Source organism: Chamaea fasciata, unplaced genomic scaffold (genome assembly GCF_029207755.1).
Source record: "Chamaea fasciata isolate MVZ Bird 193981 ecotype frontalis unplaced genomic scaffold, bChaFas1.0.hap1 SCAF_4, whole genome shotgun sequence".
NCBI classification, from domain to species: Eukaryota; Metazoa; Chordata; class Aves; order Passeriformes; family Sylviidae; genus Chamaea; species Chamaea fasciata.
Window position 1 is genome coordinate 53,972,457 of NW_027094089.1, and position 21,427 is coordinate 53,993,883.

The 21,427-nt window shown below is 43.8% G+C and overlaps 1 protein-coding gene across 1 annotated transcript in view; it reads right to left on the reverse strand.

The window, feature by feature from the left end:
- Positions 1-21,106, reverse strand: part of PSD3 (pleckstrin and Sec7 domain containing 3) — a 110,427-nt gene extending 89,321 nt beyond the window's left edge. The window contains exons 1-2 of the mRNA XM_066181607.1: positions 21,011-21,106; positions 8,117-8,225 (exon numbers count right to left, since the gene is read on the reverse strand). Of these exons, the coding sequence (XP_066037704.1) occupies positions 8,117-8,225; positions 21,011-21,031 (130 nt within the window). The 5' untranslated portion in view covers positions 21,032-21,106. The remainder of the gene's footprint in view (positions 1-8,116; positions 8,226-21,010) is intronic.
- Positions 21,107-21,427: the final 321 nt, after the last annotated feature.

The window sequence follows — 21,427 nt, forward strand, 5'->3', positions numbered from 1 at the left end:
TAAGGGGAGAAATGGACGGAATGGCGATGCTGAGAGTTATGTGCTGGTCTCGGAATGCAGGATGCTTTATGGCATTTCGGCATTAGTGAGCTGGAAGCATTCACTAAGCAGCCCAGTCATCCTGCATTTGATGTCTCTGCAGCTCCTTGCGCCAATCACAAGTAGCACGTGGGTGAGCTTACATGCAGCATCATATCAGTTACACTTTCCTGGTATTTCTTGCCACTATTTGTAAAAGGCAAATTAGGGCAAGTAAAAAACAATGTATGCATTAATATGAAACAAATCTCTAGGTGACAGAGCTTAATGAACAAATCACAGGATTTATAGTATTATATCACTACTCCAGCCTGCCAAAGAGGAGGGTTACACGTATCTGTATCTCCTCCTGCACTGCATCATGTTACAACTTCTATGGTCACTAAAACTAGACCATGGTGTGACAGCCAGTGGCTCAGGGTTACCCAGAAATTAAACTAATTTGTTTAGGGAGAAAAAATAATCCCCCTGCAAGCATGCAGGGGCAGTGCGTTGCTCAGGAAATTGTACACCCACAGCTTGCTGCACACTGGAAGAAATTCCCAAAAAGGTACTGCTCACCACTGCTCTTGTGCAGTTCCCTAAATTCTGGAGGCTTTGGGCTACCAGAGGCTGTGCTAGATGAAACTTCAGTCTGCCACAGGACAACCATGCTCATGGTAAATCTGTCACAAATCTCTCTGCTAGCCAAATCCCAGTGCTGGAGGTAGTAATGTGATGATGCCAAGTTGTCACTGGTTTGGAAAACAGAGTGAGAAAGGCACTCAGATAAGAATGTAAATCCTGTGCATTTAGAAAGCATGTAAAATAGATGCCTCTTTGTGCCCCTTTGAGAGTTTGTGTGGATTTTTTTTTTACAACTGCACAAGTTCTAACCCTATTTCTGATGGAAAGCTTTATGCAAGAAATGCTGTGACTTGGTTGCATTTTTTACCCCACAGATTTTAACTATTTCCCAGTAGTAAACAGGGTTTGGCACAGCTTGCATAACCCCAACTGCACTGAATTAAGTGTCCTCCAAACACCCCCACACCTTTCCCCTGCTTGCAAGGATGGCACTTTCCCGCAGTCACTCACAGGCCTACGGAGAGCTCAAAACAGGACAAAGTCCAAAACTAACATGCATCACATGCTGAGAGGATTTAGTGTGAGGGATTATCCACTACAAATTGTTGTATGGGCCACAGATGGTCAGTGAGATAGCTCAGTCCCAAGAGTCATTACCCTGGAAAGCAAAATGGTAGAGTGGAACAGCTGCTAGCATGACCAGGAACAAGAGGGAATACAAAGGGAGTATCTGGATTCCTTATCCTGACATAAAAGTGCAAGTGGGTCTTAGGATATTTAATGCACTTTTCTTCTTTAAAGTCCCACATTCTGGAATGGTATGGCTGTAAGAATCTCAGGTTTTGATTTAAGTCTTATGTTTGGAGAAGTCTGAAACCCAAAATGTAAACAACAGATAGAAAAAGAATCTGAAATTTTCTCTTCTGCTGCTGTGATTTAGAAAGGAAGCAGGTAACAGGTGATTTTCTAAGTGTAGATACACACAGTAATTAGCAAGAATTACTTTAAAAGCTCCTCAAGAGCCTTCACCTGAAGAAGAAACTTCCAAAGCAGTGACAACTCACAGCTGCTTTGACACTTTCAGCATCTACAAAGACTTTACAGCCTCTCTAAATTCACTTGTAATTAATGTTACATATTTAAAATACTGTATTTTTAAAGAATCCTCTCAAAACCCTTGGAAAGTTGCTTTGAGCAAGCAAAAATGGCTTAAAAATCCCTCACTTCTAAGCACAGATCTCAGAAACTCTAGATTTTTGTAGATCCAGAAACCAGGTACATTTGCAGAAAAGGATATCCTTTACTCCATTTCAGGGTTTGGGACAAATTAACCTAGCTAAGAGTAGTCTTGCTAGGCAGTTATTAAGCACCCTAGGAGATGGATCTCAAGTTATGTGCCCAGCTAAAACAAAAATAGGACACAGAGGAACATGTGCATCTCCCATGCTCCAAGAGTTTGTTGCTAAAGGTGCAGTTGGACATTGCATAGAAACTTTTCAGCAGGCTCTCACAGCAAATGAGACTCCCTTCCTCAGGAAGCTGGATAGAGTTAAATAAACAACACAGGGATCTAAGGCAGAAGGTACTTGTTAAAGCAGTGAACTGTGAAAAGGAAAAATACTCTGTGTTACACTTTTTCAGTCCAGTACCAGGTCACAACTGCATCTACCCACATAACTGTATTTAAATACCTTCTCCGTGTGCATATCAACAGCAACTTAACATTCATAATTTACTTCAGAAAGCTTCAGAAATGCTTCGAAGCAAGGCCAGCACAGTAGAGGGTTTGTGTTGGTGTGCTATAGATCTCACCAGATGATGGGGCTGAGGGCAAGGAGAGGAGGCCATGGTGACAGGTAAAAATACACCTGTGCCTCACTGTACCTGCCTATAACAAGCCAAGTCAGCTGGCTGAGCCTCTCCTGTTGTGCCCACTGATCTGCATGCCTCATCTTCTGTCTGCCTGATGGAAGTGGATGGCCTGACTGCCTCCAGGAAAGTGTTGCTGAGTCCTGCCAGCTTCAGCCAAATTCAGCCTGTGCCACGTGTGCTCAGAGCATCTGATGTGGCCAGACACTGACAGTCTGCCAGCATCACAAGGTCCCCAAATATTTGTGTACTCACATCAGCATGGCTCTCAGCTTCAGCCAACAGAGCACAGACAGTGAGACATTCACTGTCTTAACTCTGGTATTTCCTAACTTCTGAGTGCTTAATTCTGCACCTTTAAAAAACAATAAACAAACAGCCCATGTTTTAATGATTATTTGTACTAAACCCTTGGCGTTCAAACAGCTCTGTTGTTTAGAAAGTTGAGGATGTGGTAAGCTCCTCCCTACAGCTGTAGGTTATGATAACTTGAACTATCCAGCTTTCAAGTGGAGGTCACAAGACATACAATTTCCTCCTGTGGAGCAAGGGACTTAGCATAATGCCTTGTGCCCCCTTTAGTTTTCCTCTCCCCTGGACTGGAAACCCAGACATCCATCACCCCACACCTGACAGCTCCAGAGCATGCCTGCCTCAGCTTCTCCAGCCCCAGGAAGCAGGACTCAGAATGTCAAAGGAGATAGCAAGACAGCTCCTCCTCTGCAGCCAAGATGCAGAGCACAATGGAACCTGTCCTCCTGCACCAGCATTTATTTTTCCATATACACAGCTCTCTTCTGACAGCACTGTAAGAGCTTGCTGCTCTTCAGAGCATCCAGAATGACCTGGTTTACTTGGAGTGAAAGAGGAGCACTCAGCATGGCCAGTGAACATGCTGGTGCCAAAGAGTTAATCACTTCCTATAATGCACAAACTCTAATGGAAAAGTACCTTCTAATACAGTACCTCTGGAGACTTAAATTTAAAAACTTAACCTTCTTTTCGCATCATTGCCAATCAGCAATGCCAAACATCAGGGATATTTATGACAAAACTACTGATTACACACTATGATTTAAAAAATCCTGCAGGTCTTCTATGTATCAGAAAATGCAGTGGGACACTAGAAATGACAACAACAACAAGAAGCTGATAAAGTCAAATATGCACAACAGGATGATGGAATTTTAATTAGGGGGGAGAGGGGTACCACAGCTCCAAGCCTTCTGTATTCCAGCCTTGTTTGTGCTCCTGGTAAATGCTGCAGGACATCTGATGTGCCAATCCTTCACCATAATTAAGCAAAATTAATGTAAAAATCAGGCAGTCCTCCAACCTTCAGAAAATGCAGTTTTGCACCTTTTAAGGAAAGCAGAGCTGGAGAAGAAGATACCAGACCAAGGACCCCAGACTTTGAGGATTGCCTGGAGATGGAAAGAGCAAGAGATGGAAATATGACAAAGGGTGGTGCCTCAAAATGGGAAACAACAGGGCTGGAGCACTGGGCAAGACTACAGTCAGCAGTCTGGGCTATCATGAGAAATATGCAATGAGTGCCTGTGGTCTAAGGGCAGTTACTGCAGTGAGAATCAGAAAGATGCCACTTCCATGCAATGTGAGGAGGATGCAGCAGAGCTAGACATGCGTGCCTTGAAATAACAGAGCAAACAAGCAAGGCAGAAGATTAAGGACAACCTAGAATGTGAGTGATGCTCATTTTACACAAAGATACTGGGATAATTTTCTTAAAGCTGTTTAAATCAGCCGCATGGAACCCTCAAAAGGCTTTGTTTTTATGAAACAGCAGCCATTGTGTTCTTCCTTTGCTCCTGAAACAAGTTCTAGAAATTCTAAAGTAAAAGCAATCATTTTTGTGATTGCGGTTCAGGAATGGGTATGTTGTATGGGTCAAAGTATGTGTTTGATTTTCTTTCATGTGTCAGATTTGGCATTGTTTACCCCCTTGCAAAGGTGATTCAGTACTCATTGCCAGGAGAAAATAAGCCCTTTTCTTAGAATTGTTCTTTTGGCATCATGGGGGGGGGGGGGGAGTTGTTACTCAGTTTTTACTGGCTTGAGCTTGCAAAGTACACAGGTGAGCACAAAAACTGGAATGAGACAATCCGTGGCAGCATGTGTCTGGGGCCATCTCTTTTGGCAGAAGCAAGATGTTAAATGAGCTCAGTTGCCTCATGACACCTCACTGAACACAAAACAGCAAGTGACAGGCTTTCCAAAAAGCTATTTGTTTCACCAGGAATTCAAAACCAAGCTTCTTCCAGCAGCTGTTGGGAAAGACCAGATTTGCATAGCAACACAGGCAGTATTTGTACAGGGCCTTTTTGTGAAGGATTAGATTAAACCTCTGGTACACGGGAGAGATGAAAGCTTTGTCCTCTCAGAAGCATCAGAGAAAAGTCTGTTTATTAGTCTTAAGAAGCTATTTTCTTCCTAACAATGGTCTTGGATTTATTTTCTCATATAACAGGAATTATGGGGTATTTGGACTTCGTGTTTATTTAAGGAATTATTTTGTAGTATCCCCCCCTTTTTTCCCCAAGGAAGCACTTTGAAGACTAAGTCACGTGGCTGTGGCTTTTTTTTCTTTTTGGTATTTAAATGTATTAACGGCAAAGTCATAAAAATCAGGCCTGTAGCACAGCCAAGCCTGGAGAAAAGTCTGCTCAGTAGAGATCACTGTTTCCACAGCAGTTTCCAGAAGAGGAATGTATGTTTCCACATACAACAAGCGGCCTTTTATGTCAGTGAGTCTGAGAAGAGGTCTTGTCCAACCCAACTAAATTCAGTTTCTAAAAAACATTTTCTTTAGCTCGAAGGCAGAAGGCTGGGGTTTCACCAAGGAAGGTGGCCAGGCTGTGCAAGGCTACGTGGACAAGTGTGGTTCATCCTCCCCACGCCCCCAGTGGGCGGGGTCTGCAGGGAGATGTGTGGTCCTGAACCCTTCCACAAGGGTCCCGGGGGCTTGGACCTTGGCTTCTGCTCTGAGTAATGCATCCAGGGCAGGAGGATAGACAATGGACAAGAGAGGAGAGGACCCAGACAAGAGGCATCATGCATTAAAGACAAGAGCACATTAGGGCATCACTGATCACAAATATCCCAGATAAAACCAGATTGAAGACAGCAAAGGAGAGAAAATGTTTTACACGTGACAGCTTTATTAACATTTGAATATCGTTGATGAAACACCTCTTCTAAAGCCATCAAACTTTTTATTTTCCCCTCTCTCATCTTAAAATGACCAGCAGCTTCAACCTGGAAGGTAAAAATCAGCACAGAGATTATTAACAAAAGCTGCCATCTCCCACCTGGGTAAATAGAAGCGTTTGCCACAGTCTCCCCCAATTATTTCTCCTTCTTTGTGAATTGACTTGTCTGATGCGAGTGTTTTAGTACTTAGTCAAGACTTGTATATCCTCAGCAGCATCAGCGGGGCTACAGTGACATGGCTGTGGCCAAAAGGGAAAGGAAAAACCAGAAGGCAATAGTAATTAAGCTGTTCAGCAGCTTACATGCTACATTTCGTTTCTGAGGCCAGCCATGGCACGGGTCAGCTGCTTTAGGTTAGATAAATTAAAGTTCAGCCTAACTGGCCACAATGACAAGCTGTTTTCTTGATCAAGTTCAAAACCCAACAATTCTCCTAGCCCTGCCCCTGTCATTCATTTGCTTGAAATACTTCATACTCTGACCCCTAAAAAGCATGTCTTCTTTCTTTTAAAGGGAACTTCAGAAAGTGGCATGTTTATTTGGCTTTTTAGTCATGTTTTCTCCCTTCCCATCTAACACAGAGAAGAAGAGAAAGACTTTAAAGCATAGCTCTTCCCCTAAAAGCATATGTCATGACATATTTGACATATATCAAATACAAAAAAAGGCATGATTTGGTGCACAAAAGCCCTGAGTTTGTACTTCTGTCCCCTCAGTCACCCTGTCCTCATTTACCTCCAGTTAATAAGCAGTTAAAACCTGCTCGCTTGAAGAAAAAACTAGAAGGGGCAGAACCATTCTCATTTATTCATGGTGGTCAAACAACTTAGAAGAGAAGGAGGGGGAGGAGGAGGAGGAGGAGGAGGATGCATTTGTCTGTGACAGCATGAGGTCAGTCTGGGTAGGCACAATGTCACCCAGTTTTTGGGTGCAATTCACAAATGTTGTATGTTAACCACTGTTTAATATTCACAAACCCTCCTGTGAGGGTTCCTTGAAATCAGGCTCACTTTGCAAATTGTTAGCCCCTAATGGTAGTTTCTCATTAATAAGGGAACAGGACGAGGTCCAGAAACAAGTCAAGAAGGAGATCCAGACACAAGGCAAGAAGCAGCACAGGAAAAAAAAAAAAAAGAATTAGGCACATGAGTCAATATACGTAGCTTACTCTTTGCCATCCTTTATTTTAGACCTCAGTACTTAGCTCAGAATACCCATCATATTTGATAATTGTTTTGGCTGGTAATAACAATAGATTCACTTGGATTTATTAGACACAGCATACTTTATTTAATACCAATCTCTGGATTTGTACCAATGCCTGCTGACAGTGCTCTCACACTGTCTCTTTCCAAGCAAGAAATTAGGTCATCATGATTCCTGTAATAAACTGATACACATTTTGTGGCAATTTGGAAGAGTTTTTAAAATTCCTAAATGTGGTCCTTTTGGTTTGGGTTTGAGGGTTTTTTCTCTTTTTGGAAACATAGATTTTTTTCTGCTTTGCAATTAGGATTTCCTGAGTGGGTGACCAAACTTTATAAAATCCAGGAAGAAACTCAAGTTCTGCTTTTTGTTTTTATTTTTTTTCTTTTTTTCCTTTTTTTACTGAAGTTGAGAAGCCTACACAGTTTGTTTCTGAACAAAGTGTTGGCTTTTTCTGGCAAGAAGGAAGTTTTCTTTAATTAAGTGACATTCCAGAAAGTTTGCGATTAGAAAGGATCAAGGTACAAAGAGAATAGCCTGAGGAAATGCTTCTTCAAAGAGGGCAGGGCTTGTTGATAATTTTGATGAGGCAAGAGAAATAGCTACAATAACTACATTTATTTTCTTCTAAGCTTGGGCTCTTAAAAGGTAGAAAATGTATTTACAAGAAGTATTTACTTACGAGAAAGACAACAGGAACAAGACAGATCCTTAGGCATAACATTAGATACTGCACCTGGACTTCTGGAATTACTGACTACAGAGGGCAGAGCAGTTCGGGTACCACCTCAAGTATCTAAATTAAAATCTTACCTACCTCTAGAAAGACCACGAAGTGCATTTCTGGAAGGACCTCCAGGCAGAAATGGCCATGTTTCAGCATGTGCAACTGCAGAATTCGTGGCTGAACAATGAGAAGTGCAGGGACTCCCTCTGCCAATGTGTCTCCAGCACATGAGTCCCTGCTGTCACATCATGGTGGCCCACGTGAGCCAGAAAGAATGGCAGGGGTATAAGACAAGGAACCACTGTCATTTTCTGGGGCCAAACCAGCAGGATCCTATATCCCGGTACTTGTGAATGGCAGCATAGCACAGGGAGTGAGCCCTCATGGGATCATTAAAGGAGCAGCTTCCGCAGAACTTTCCTGAGTGGCTTAAGGGATTTTTTTTTTTTTCACAACATAGTAATAAACAGCACTTACCCATTCCTGAAGGCTTCTCTTCTTCCAAGCCAAATAAAAATTCATATTTGGCCTTGGCAACATTCTGGGCATGAGCCGATACATCATTATCCCACACGAGTGCTTCTGCCTAGAGTCAAAATAAACAAAGCTTATCTACCTTTTAGTGAAAAAACAGCAGAAGGAATACGAAATTCCTTCAGCCACCATTTCTGAAGTATCCATTTCACTCTGCTACCACCAATACCAAGCAGAGTAGACATGGGCCAACTCAGAGCATGTTTGAAGAGCTCACCTGTGTGTCACTGAACCCAAGAAATTCAGTATTAAGAGCAAAGATCTAACAGAGATGTTAGAACACCCAACCACTCTTTGCCTACTCTTTAGCCAGCTTACCCACTGAAAGATCAGCAGCAATGGCCAACTATCTCAATAAGACCAATTGGGGTTAAAAATATCACAGGAATTCTATCAGAAATAGCAAATTTGAGTATGTATGTCATAAAACTGGGATTCATGGGAAAACCAGAAATGAGGCAGACTGTTTCTTTGAAAAGAGAGTGGTGCAGAGAAAGTGAGGAGCAAGGGCTACAACAAGGATGATTAAAAAAGGGAAGAAGGATGCAAGCATGTAGGAGTCCAAGGGTCCAAGGGTCCCTGTTGGGCAGCCCATGCATGACCACCACTGTGTAGGTCAAGACAAGAGCCCAACTTGGTTTTACAATCATACCATACAAGTCAAACCTGCTTATCTGGCCAGGAGGCAGGGAGGGGACACAGGGTGGTGAACCCACTGAGCAGGGGAGCACTTGGAGGAGTGGATGGACAGATGGATTGAGCAACCTATTCTACCCAGGCCTGATGCCACCAGCACCTTCCCACTGCTCCCTTCTTGTAAGAAACACTCTGACAGAGTGAAGATCCAGTTTCTCAGAAGACAGAAAGGCTACAGGACTAAGATCAAAATACTTTTCTGAACAGGTAGGGACAAAACAAATCTATAAGATAAAGCACACACCAGCAATAAACTGTAGTACAAAAACTATCTAGAGTCAGCATTAAGTTTCTTCCCAGCTGGGCAAGACAGAGCCCGTAATTCTTCTGTTTGAAGTGACAGATAAACTAAATCACTAACTCTATAAATTCTTCAGTGAACTTTATATTCATATGAGGCAGAAAATTGTTGTGGCGTAGCAAGCCACGGCATGGTTTACATTGGTGGAAGCATTAGCTTACAAAAACAGTCTTTAAAAAACAAAGTTAAACGGAACATTCTGCCCCCCAGGACAATAATAACTTTTATGCATTTCTATCAAATACCTCAGGATAAGCGTCAGATACAAACAGAAGTTCAAAGCACAAGGGACACATAATTCACAGGAACCCATAGCCACGGCTCTTTAAATAGAGATGGATGGAATCACAAATCCATATATTCCTCCAATGCCATCTGTCCAACAATTACATTTTCTTCCAAGAGCATATTGACGAATAGCTATCTTGCCCCATGCTCTAGAATGGTTTTGCTCCAGGTTCTCCTGGCCTTTTACACCGATTTCTTCTCCTGCCTTTCTGCACTGTGCCAGTTCTGCAAGATGTAGTCCAACATTCTGCCCTAAGTCGACGGCAGATCTTACACAGGGGTCTTGGACTAATTTATTTGCCATTCCCTAGTCCAACTACTCTGCACTAGGGCTTCCAGTACGCAGATGCACGTGCTACCAGCCTATCCAATCCTTTGGTAAAGATGTGATGGAACAGATAAAGGGCTTTCTAGTACAAAGATGACTATCACAAGCATGACAAAATGAGCTTGGAAGAAATCTCCACGTCTGTCCAGCCTTTACAGGGCTGCATTCATTCCCTGGCAGGGAGGTAGGGAGGGCTAGAAAAGGAGTAGCTGGAGCCAGAGTACACAGGAGAAGGTTTTGTCTGCAACAGCTCAGACAGGAGTAGCTTACAAAGCCAGACAAAAATTCAGCCTACTCAGATGGATGTGAAGGGATGGGATGGCTAACAACTAGCTGGTGCCAAATCCTAGTGACAGATGAATGAAAAGGAAAATAAAATGAACCAAACAGTCCAGTTCCTGAGCAGTAAGGAATTTCTGATCTATACCCCTCTGGGACACTGCTTCTCCATCCCTCAGCCTTGCTCTTTGAGATTTCACAGACATCTGCTGCAGTGAGCATCCCTGACAGCAAACACATGTTCCAAGGATCTCTATTTGCCTGCACCTTATTGGAAGGCAAAGAAGAAAACTCCAGCTCACAGCACTCTGTGCATCATCCAGTAACAGTCACAAGTAAATTGTCAAATTAATGGCGTTTCAGTGTATAGGACATCATTTATCAGAGTTAGGTGCCTAAACAGAGGCTGCAAGATCTTAGTCTTTCAATCTGAAAGGGGTAACTTGATTTTTAGAAGGGCTCTACACTGCTGATGAGAATTACAGATACTGGCTTTTGTATGGGAACAGCTGTATTTAACATCTATTTAGGTTGTCAGAGCACTAAAAGGATGTATAAAGGAAGTCCAGATCCAGACTTAAGGGTAAATTTACCATATTTCATCCAAACAAGAAATATTTTAAAAAATGCAAGAGCAGGAAAGAACGAGGATGCGTTGAAGTCACAGCTAGTTTTTAAGACTATTGCTTTACCAATGTCCAAATCAAGAGACAACATGTGCTCTCCTTTCTTTCTTGCAATCTAACACTCACCCAAGCCTTGCAGAAGTCAAGATGCCCTGAAACCAGGAGCCCAGGAATGGGCTGGACAAACATTCATGGCACTTTCAAGCTGCATTAGCAAAGATTAAATACGAGCAAGATTGAAAGGGATATAAAACTCCTGCTTAAGCCTTCTCTCTCAGCTCAAGGGCAAAGAAATCTGCATCCAGGTCAGCTCATTTCATAAGTGCTTCCCTCAGAGGGCTTTAACCACCACTTTTGATGCATCTCGTCTTTGTCACTGCTGGCGAGGGTGACGCTTAGAGCACCAATACCCTTAAATCAGCCCAGCTGTACATACATTTCTCATAAGCCATATACATATTATTTTTCACTCCAGTGATGCTCTGGGCAGAGAGGCAGCAAGTTCCTACCCATTTGTTCATCACTCTTGCAGTGCTTTCTGCCTGTTTGAACATGTTTGATCAAGCCTACTTCTCTAGGTCATAGCTCTTGGTCAGGAGTTAGGAAGGCTGCATTTGCCTCTCAGTAAATTTCAGATAACATTTATGAGGCTGCATTAGTTTGCACTTGGCAGTTTGCACCCCTCAGACCTGCCAACAAATTGGACCAGTTTCTATTGACCTCACCCAAGGCACTGGCATGGGTCAACAGTAGTCCCGCCTAGCTAGCCTTCTGTTTCATGCTTAGGGAGCAGAAAGATTCTTTAGGACAAGCCCGTGGTGCTTGTGGTGGTTTCAGGCCAGCACAGGAATGAAGCTGCTGAATCAATGTCTCAGCACTGAACTGAACAGCAGCAGGATGCTAAGATCACAGGGTTCCTGCTACCCCAGCAGGAGATGCCAAGGACAGATAAGTCAGCCCGGCACCACGCACACACATTGCCTCTGCTCTGCTGTCTGGATGTGTGAATGGAGCAGCAGATCAGTATCTGCAAGGAGAAACTGTTCCCACAATTCACCCTTGAGAGGTGTCTTTAGCTCCTGATGAGAGCCAGGTGCTGCCTTTCCTGAAGCACAGTTTCTCTTTCTGGATGAATTTCATTTCAATTCATAAGCTCCCCTCAAACTGCCCTCCAAAAATCCCAGTGAATTTTAGATAGCTGGAGTGAGTCATAAAAAGCTGAAGAAAATGCTTCTCCTTTCTCCACAGAAGAAAAGCAACCAAGCATCCTCTTTCGACTTTCACCGAGGTTCTGGTTATGATCTTGGGGCCATTTTTTTCTTTTCATACTGTCTTGGGGTGAACATTTCCTCCTAACTTGTCTCAAACCAAGACACATACCTACATGTCACAGAGCTTTAAATGAAGAATATCAAGTTCTTGCTATCGCACCACCGTTTTCAGCTGAGCTGACAAGAAAGCTGGGATCTGTCTCAGTGGACTGGGATAACATTGTCTGCAGCTGCTGACAAGGAACAGGTCAGTCCAAGCACAAAGGAACAGTATAAACCCATGCCTCCTGAAGCATTCACATTTAAGACCATACATTTTCTTTGAAAACGTCTAATAATAAGGAGGAAGTATTCAAAGGAGCAGATAATTAAATGGCAAATTCCAGTCTGGAATTTTTCAGAGTCCCTGAGAGGACAAATGCTGTTAAGACAGACCCACTCCTTCCAGGAGACCTGGGAAAAGTGCTTGAGAAAAAGCAGAACAGCATGGGTGCTCAAGCACTAGTCTTCAGGGAGCAAGAGTCAACCAAAATTCTGGACAGCAAGAGACCACTCATGCTAAGGGGAAACACCAGAAGGAAGGGACCTAAGGAGCATTCTTGAAGAACAATTAGCTGGGACAGACAGGTGCAAGTGTCCTCCAGCGTATCTCCACAGCTAAGCCATACCATGAGGAAGTCTCAGTTTTACACGCTTTCACATGTGAACAGCTCTGTTTCCCAGAGCTCCCTGCCTTCCCCCTCAACCATACCACCACTGGATGTCAGCTCCCTGACAGCAGGCAACAGTCCCTGCACTGGCAGCACCTTTTGGAGGTTTCATTGAGGCTACTGGGGAAACGCTGCAGTATTGCAAGAAAGCAGAAAAAAGCCTTGAAGAATGCCTGTAAATCACATTCTACTATGGAAAACTTCACAGCCACACCTGGACCATTTCTAATCTCAGGCTATGCTTGTTCCATTCTCACTGCTTCACCAATATCTCTAGTAACAAAAAATTCAATTGCCTGTCAGCATCCTATCAAATACCCCGATACAGTAAGCTTATGCTCTCAGCAGGAATGATGGACAGAAGATTCCCACAGATTTTAAAACTTTCTCAAGCAAGTTGCAATGTCATGGACAAGTCTTTACAGAACCCAGCATTGAGAGCCCTGCCTCTGCTGTCACTTCATCCCTGCGTGGCCAAAAGCTTAGCAAGCTTCACTGCTTTTGACAAGTCGTACCAATTGTTCTGAAAAGACTATGCCCGTTGAGCTTTTTTAAATTCACTTTCCCAAGTAACAGGATTAAATACAGAAAGCTGGCATTAAAATAAACTTGCTAACTGGTGAAACCTAGTGCACCGACATCACAGGAAGAGTGTGGATGCTCACAGTAAGACCACTAGCAAGGGTTGTAGTGCTTAATTCCACGTGACCTCATATACCATACTTGTGTTTTCCTCATCCCTCCTCACACTAATACACATATTTGCAATTCTTGAATTAAAGCATTAGTAAAATAGATTAAAATTCAAAAGAATGGGAGATTTGCATGGTTTAATCTCGGCTGGAGCTGCTAAAGCTTAATGCTAGCCAAGGTTTTGAAAGAGAAGAAATCTCAGCCTGGGTTTTAAACTGATTCCTAACTACCAGGAGGCGCAGGTATATGTATAGAAAGCCAGAAGGTAGAAAGGAAAAAACAGGCTTGTGTGAGACCACTGCCTATAGCTGTTTTCTAGCGGAGAAGTCAGGACTTTAGAGAGGATCATGAAAGACTTTTCAGCTACGAGGCAACTGAGAGATGTGGCAGGGGTGCTTGCAGTGATAAGAGGTCTGAAAAAAGCAAAGAACAATCAGAAATTCAGCACCTTTTTTTTAATGCAACAGCCAGAAGACAACAAAAGAAGGTACTGGGAGTCAGCACCACACCAAAAAGGACATGGTTCCTGTACAGCTTGTAGTCAAAACCACCAACCTCCTTGCAAAGCAATGTCACAGTGTAATATCTGATGAGGAGGGTGAACAAGCTCAAGAGATACAAACCCGCAACAATATAGAAATCACATCCATCTCATGAATCTCTAAGCTGAACTCTTCCTTGGCATCTGCTGACCTCCATGACCAACATACATGCTCCTGGGCTAAAGCAGCCTTGAATCCACACCAGTGCAGTGAGTCACTATAATCTGCTCACCCAGGCCGTGGACTGGAGAGACCTCAGGCTTGGTACCATCCAGCCAACTCCTCTTGAGTCATCACTAAAACACACTCCACAGCCTACTCCAGGGATCACTGAAAGGCACCAGGGCACTGCAGGCTTCCTATGCCATTATTCCCAGCACTACAAGATTTGTTTACTATAAGTAGCCTCACAGGAAGCAGTCAGGCTGGAGAGAGCAAAACTGAAAGGGTGCAGATACTATCAAAGCTGCTCTCCCTACGCAAAGGCAAACTTCACAGAAATTCAGTGTCTAAAGAGAGGCTCAGTTCAGAAATTAAGCAAAGGACTTGCTGCTTAGAATAAGAAACTGGAAACAGAGACAAAAAACCCTCAAATTAATGCCTTAGCAGCAGTATCAAGCAGGTAAAATTTGTTTCCAGTCTGGCCACCTTGTTTTAGACCTGCACTTGAGTTTTTCTCCCCTTAAAGAAATGTTTGCTTTGTTGTTTCATTGAAGTTGTTACGAAGAAGTCAGCTGTTACACAGAATTAAATGCTTTTTATTATGCAAAGGCTGACGCTGTCTGAGCTTGTCATGGGTTTTGTAAAGAGCATGTTATTCTATTTCATCTGGGTGGAGCAGAATTGCTTATCTTTGCTCAAATGGGTCAGTGTCACTTATCAGATGGTGGAGTGCTACTTATCTCTCTTCATTGTTTCACTACTTCCATGGGAATGTCTTCTGCTAATGGACCATTAAGAGCTCATCAATGACATTACACATTACAGTGCACTCTTGTAAGCTGCTCCACACAGGGAGGAGGAGCCAAACCATCTTACCCTAGATAAAAAGGAGCCACAGTCCCACTAGGGATCCAGTTTTTCCACCGGATCCCTGGAGGAAGACCGGACCCATCTCACCATTACTGGACCCCTATTTTTTTCAAGAGGACCATCTCTACTCCAACAGAACCACATCTGCCACTCCAGGAGGGCTTACTGTGGACTGCTTCCAACACCCTGACCAACAGGGTGTCAGGTTGTATTTCTGACTGTCAGGGTTTTCTAGGATTTCTTGTTTGTTTGTTTGCTTATTCTTCTGTACTACAACATCTGTATTTTTATATCCCTAGTAAAGAACTGCTATACCTATTCCCAAAATCTTTGCCTGACAGCCTTTTAATTGCAAATTTATGATAATTTGGAAAAGGGGGGAGGGGCTTACATTTTAAGGGAGACTCCAACCCTCTCCAACAGATACCTGTCTATCTGAACCAAGACAGAGCTGTAACTGCATGACTGTGGACAGCATATTAATTCAAAGTCTGTATGATTACACTTTACCAATAAAGGTCACTCAGCATTTTGTATTTGCCAAGTCAGTGATTTTTGATGCATGCTGTATGGACCTTTGGATATCGAGGCATTATTTCTAAGGTATGTACAAGAATCAAAACAAGCGCTCTGAGAAAAAGGCTTTAGCTCACTGTCTGAACCACCATGTTCTTAGACATAACACATAGAGATAGTGAAAAACACCCCAAACTTTTATAAAGCCACAGTGCAAGTATTTTTTCCCAAGTTATGTCAAAAAGCATTGGGGTAACGATATGATTTAAGAAAAACTGCGCAAAGACAGTATATTTTATCCAGAGAATTCGGTGATGCATGTAGTAGACATTGCATTTACTGTTTTTGTTCAATCTGTTCCAGTATATTTAGCAAACTGACAGACTGCTTCTCTTCAGCAGGTAGGGTGCTTCCATTGTCTTTAGGCATCTCAGATGGCAGAACAATGTTTAGACAGGCTACAGGTCGGCTCCACATACTCCATGGAAGCTAAAATTTGAATATACCTAAATGCCTTATGAGCCTACCAGAAGTTAGTTCTGTATCTTTAACCAACTAAATTCTTCCCAAACCCCTAGCCAACATCTGCTGTCCCTTGAAAATTTACAGAGAGCATCCTTTGCTGTGTTCTATACATTCTTTATGTCCAGCTAAATATACACTGCTTTTATGGATGGAAAAACAGGGTTTTGAGGAGCTCATCTTCATTTTTCAAATCCATGTTATAAACATAGTTTAAGATAGCATCCCCAAGTCATTAAAATATTCCATTTCTGTGAATAGGTAAAAAAAAAAAAAAAAAAAAAAAAAAAAAAAAAAAAAAAACAACAAACCCAAACCAACAAACAAAAACACCCCACACCCAACCATCAGACCACTCTACAGTGGAAGAATTAACATTTGCAAAAGTGAAAAAAATCTGCATTTTCTCTGTGGCAAGCGCAGACTGTAGAATTACAACACAGCAATGGAGCACACAAAAAGGGGTATGTATCTCCTGCAAACTTAGACATAGCTTATTGATTCTGCATGATTATTTCATATCACATATTTAAATTAATTTTACAGCTCTCACCTCAGCAGTTTTTTCTGAGCCTTACCTAGATTTAACAGAAGATTTTTGGAACAGAAATTTGACTGAAGTTTGATCTGAGCCATCTTATCTCTGGCACAATTGAGGCAGAAGCAAGAAGACACATCAGCAAATTTCTCCTGATGGGCAGGCACTAGGGTACGCAAAATATTGTAAGACGGTTTGCTTGCTAAGAAAGTGCACCTTAAGGACTGCAGCACTGTCGGGCAGCTATGGCCCTGCAAGTGGTTTCAGCTGTGGTAGGAAGGCAGAAGACATCAGAGATGTTTCATCCCCCACAAGCAGCACAACACAGGCCAGCTGGCGCTCATGTTCCACTGGTGAGGAAGTTAATACCTCTTCTTTCTTCCTCATTAAGTCACAGCAAGTCCACAGACAAGACAACTGACAACAACCAGAACTTGCTGGTACTAGAATTTGTTTCCTCTTGAGAACAGGGCTTCCCTGGCAAGCATTCTTCTGTTAGCACTGACATGCAGACATATCCCAGGCCTAAGTGCATCTTGCCATCACACTTGGCATTCATTCAGCCTGGGAGATGCAGTTATTGCTCAAATGACACTTCCATTTGAAAACTGTTGTAAAAAAAAAATGAGTACGCTCTAAGCCACCTCTTCCACTGTGCCATTTCATGCCAAAAAGAGAAAGCAAGCCCCACTCATTGCTTCTGCAAAAAGGGAGGCTTGTGTTATGTATTCTGTGCCATTTAGGTTGTTTTCTTAAAACTATTCTCAAACTACTGCAACACAGTTTCAAGACAACAGCCTCTTTTCAGTCACAGAATCATAAAATACACTGAGTTGGATCGTGATCATCAAGTCCAACCCGTGGTCCTGGGCAAGACAATCCTTTCACCAGGCAGCAAAAAAGTTGCTGTGGCTATGACGTGATGTTCTTGGCAAGCGTGGCAGTGACCAGTGTGTTTCTACCCTTGCAGGCTGTGTTCAGAAGCCAGCTCCAGCCTGGTTTTCTTTGGCTTAGCCCAGCACTTGCAACACTGAAAATCTTTTCGTGCAGTTAGCAAAGGAAGCCACAGCAAACGCCACATCCTTCCCACAGCCATCACTGGTGGCTGAGGTACTCAGTGGAGGTGGAAATGCAGTGCTCACACTCTGATGGACAGCTTTATCCCTGACGACAGCCTGATCCAGTGCCCAAACAGGTTTTTTTACTTACAGCATCCAGGAAGTACAGTCAATTCAGGAGCCATTCAAGCTTCAAGGGCTAGATAATAACCGAGCTGCTCTGACTCCTGATTCAACCCTGTAGCAACCAAGCCAGAACCCAGAGGTCTAGCTCTCACCCCACCCTGCTTTCAAGCACCATCCATAACCTGTCTTGCGCATCTCTTTAATGCAGTGAATAAATGTTTGGATGCATTAGCATCACAGGAGTCTGTGGTCTCAAACAGAAGCTGGCAAAACAGCAAGAAACATCTCAGAGCAAGGAGGAGCTGCACTCAGAAAAGTATCTCGACACATACTGCAGAAGTATACTTCGAACAGCGCCATTCCTGAGAGTACTGGAACACTTACATCCAGAATGAAAGTGTCAGGCAGACGCTTCGAGCTGGTCTCGAACAGCTTTTTTCATCTAACACACACCCCCCAACCCAAATTTCACATCACTACAAACTGGAAAATAAGGTCTGGAAATAGTCTCTGTGATCATGGGGTTTAGAGGGCATCAATCCATTTAGAAAGATATTCAGAAGTTTAGGACACAAATTGCACAAGACCTAAATTTGTTTATCTGCAAACCCACTTTGCTGTATAGTGACTGTCCAGAGAAGCTCCCTAGCACACATCCCCCTTCTCAGCCAAACTCCCAGATGGAAGGAGCCACACACAATTTTACAACCCACCAGGATGCAATGAACCACCTAGGTCACAGAGCAGGTCTGGGTGGGACAGGCAGATCGAGAAATCCCTGCTCCACCACAAGCCAGCTCTCCATCAGGGACCATTTGCAAGGAAATGTCCCTTCAAGGATGGTGGGTGGCATATGTCTCTGCTGAACCCAGGAACATTCTCCCACCTTTGCTGGGGGAGCTCAACAAGACTCACACCAAGCAACTCTAACAGCTGCTACACCCTGGGGATCCTCAGCACTCTCAAGGCAAAGCTGATCTGGAGCAGGATACTCTGACAGCCCCAATCTTTGGGTTTTGGCAGCAGTTCACAGGTTTGTCCAGCCTCAGCTGAAGAACAGTAGCTTGGCAGATGGCTCCCCAGTACCCTGGGGACCCACCCATATAATCTTACCCTGCAGACACAACCCCCTCCCTCCTTTTCTTGGGCTGCCTTCACTAGGCCACTACATTGGGCTATCTCTAAATTACCTTTAAATCAGCACTCAGCAGTACCCCAGCCTCTTGCTTTCTCTCAAGACCCTTGCAAGCAAACAGAGGTTCTCCAAAGAGAAACACATGCCTGAGAAAAACCACTGCAGCCCTCAGGTCTGCCAGTCTGTCTCTCCATGAAGCAGGGACGGTTTCAAGCAATCAGCTACTGTGCATGCACAAAGACAGTTTGTCAGCCACAGCCCAAGCACCCTTACTTTAGCACTGGTGGCCTTGTGTGGTGTACAACTTGTGCTGCCTAAACGCTGTATCTTCCAGCTCTTGTCTCAGAACACACACATGCAGACAAGTGCCTGCAGAGATGCTTCCTGGCACTCCCGCAGAGAGCCTCCCTCTTCAGCCCACAGGGATCAAACCCCAAACCATCTCTTATATCAAAGCTGCAAAATCAATTGCCAGACTTCCCTGGTGTGATGAGCAAGAACAGAAAGGACTGTGTTGGTGTGGAGGCAGGGAGGGAAAATACTCTGAACAACATCCACGTCTTTCAGCGATGCACCTTGACAACAGTAAAAGAAGGATTTTCAGGGAAAAAAAAAAAGCCACTAGCACATTCATTAAGATCCTCACAGCTCTTTTCCTTCTCACTTTGATGGCACAGAGATCAATTTGAAAATTGGAAATAGTAAATCAAACAATCCACTTAAGCACAAACAGCACAAGAGAACCACTTTCACACAGGTCAGTTGTGCAAGAATTTTCTGTATGGATTAAGAAGTCCTAGTTTTTTTGTTTCAAAACTTGTTTCAAGTTTTGAAAAGAACAGTATATAAATTTCTTGGATTTTTTTTAACATCCCCACTACCACAAAGGATGTTCTTACACTCTCCAATGAACCAAGGCTCTAACTGAATGGGACCATTTGCACAGGGTCTCCTACATGGTTAACCTCATCTCTCTTCCATCAAAAGCATGCCCCAAAACCAACTCGGTGTAAATTAACAGAGCTAAGACAGAGAGCATTTCATGTGCTGAAACACATCAACTAAGGATGTGACCGATGAAAAAGCACTTGGAGTAGAAAGAGGCTTCTTTCTACTAGCTAAACCAGAAAGGCTTGGATGACTCTCAAGCGGTCTATTACAGTTGCTTCAAACACTGGGTATGCAACCTCCAGTTCCATTACAAATACTGCATTTGACTTTCCGTGTTAATGGTCCTATGCACAAACAGAATTAAAGTGTGACTGAAGTTACAAAACTAATAGTACTTGCAGTTGCCTACTAAACACCCACATCACTTCAATAACATATACATGTGGCTTTGCCTGACAGTCTACTAACTGGACCCGCGGGAGCCAGGTAATTGATGTTTCTAGCACGGAAATACCTATAAGGGTGTTATCAACTTCAGCGGGTTTGTGTGAGGTTCAGACTCATTGCAATTGTATGCTTATGTTCCCATTGAAAAGTGCAGCTCCAGTTCCCGGGAGAAAGGATGAAGATAGCACTTCAATTGCACAGAAGCATGCTTGCATAGTTTAATATTCCACAGTTTTACACTTTCGGTGAAATCATCTAAACCCCACTCCTGCCCTGAAAGTGCAACGCTAGTACCCAGCCAAACGCTGACTTTTCTGACAACGTCTTGTTTAATTCAAGAATTTCGCTAGATTGAGAGAGCTTGTCAGTGCAGCAACAGTGCTGATGTGTTACAGAGATAAGTTACTCGGAGACACAAGCAAAACGAACTGCACCATTTGCAAGCTCAGGGTCCCAGCCCTGAGTGCCGCTTCCCCGCTGCAGCTGGGGTCTCACGGGATCTAGCAGTTACGAGCGCAGAAGTGGGCTCCGAGCTTTTCCCCTTAGTGAACTGCGAAAAGGATTTAAAAAAAAAAAATGAAAAAAATTTAAAAAAAAAAAATAAAAAAAAAGAGAGAGAGAAAGAAATTGAGGAGAAAAGGAAAACAATAAAAGGAAAGAGGAAAAGGGGTAAGGGAAGAAAGAAGAAAGGAAAGGGCAACAAAAAGAAAACAGAAAGATTAAAAAAGAAAGGGGGAGGTGGAAAGGAAAAAGAAAAAAATGCAAAAGTAAATGGGAAAAAGTGCCTCCGGCTGAGCGCAACACCCGCACCCGCACGGGCACACACGCCGCTCCTTACCGCACCGCCGGCTCCCTCCATCTCCCATCGCCGGCCACGGTGGATCGCAGCCGCCCTCTTGCCGGGCCGCGCCGAGCCGGGCCGGGCCGTGGTACCCCCGGCCCGCAGCGGAGCCGGGCAGCGCGGTGGGCGCGGAACGGCGCGGACCGGGCAGCGGGGCCGGGCCGAGCCCGGCGGGGCGGGGCGGCGGCCCGGGAGGGGAGGGCAAGGGAGACGGGGGCGGGGGTCGGCGCGATGAAGGGGAGGGGAGTGGAGTGGACCACGTGCTCCTTGAAAAGATTTTAAAAAAAGAAAAAAAGGAAGGGGGGAAAAAAAAAAGGAATTATTTCAGGATTAGCAAAGCCATAGACTGAAAAGCACAACCTAGACCGCGTGCCGGCAGCAGCAGCGCTGGGCAGGAACACCTCCAAAGCCCGC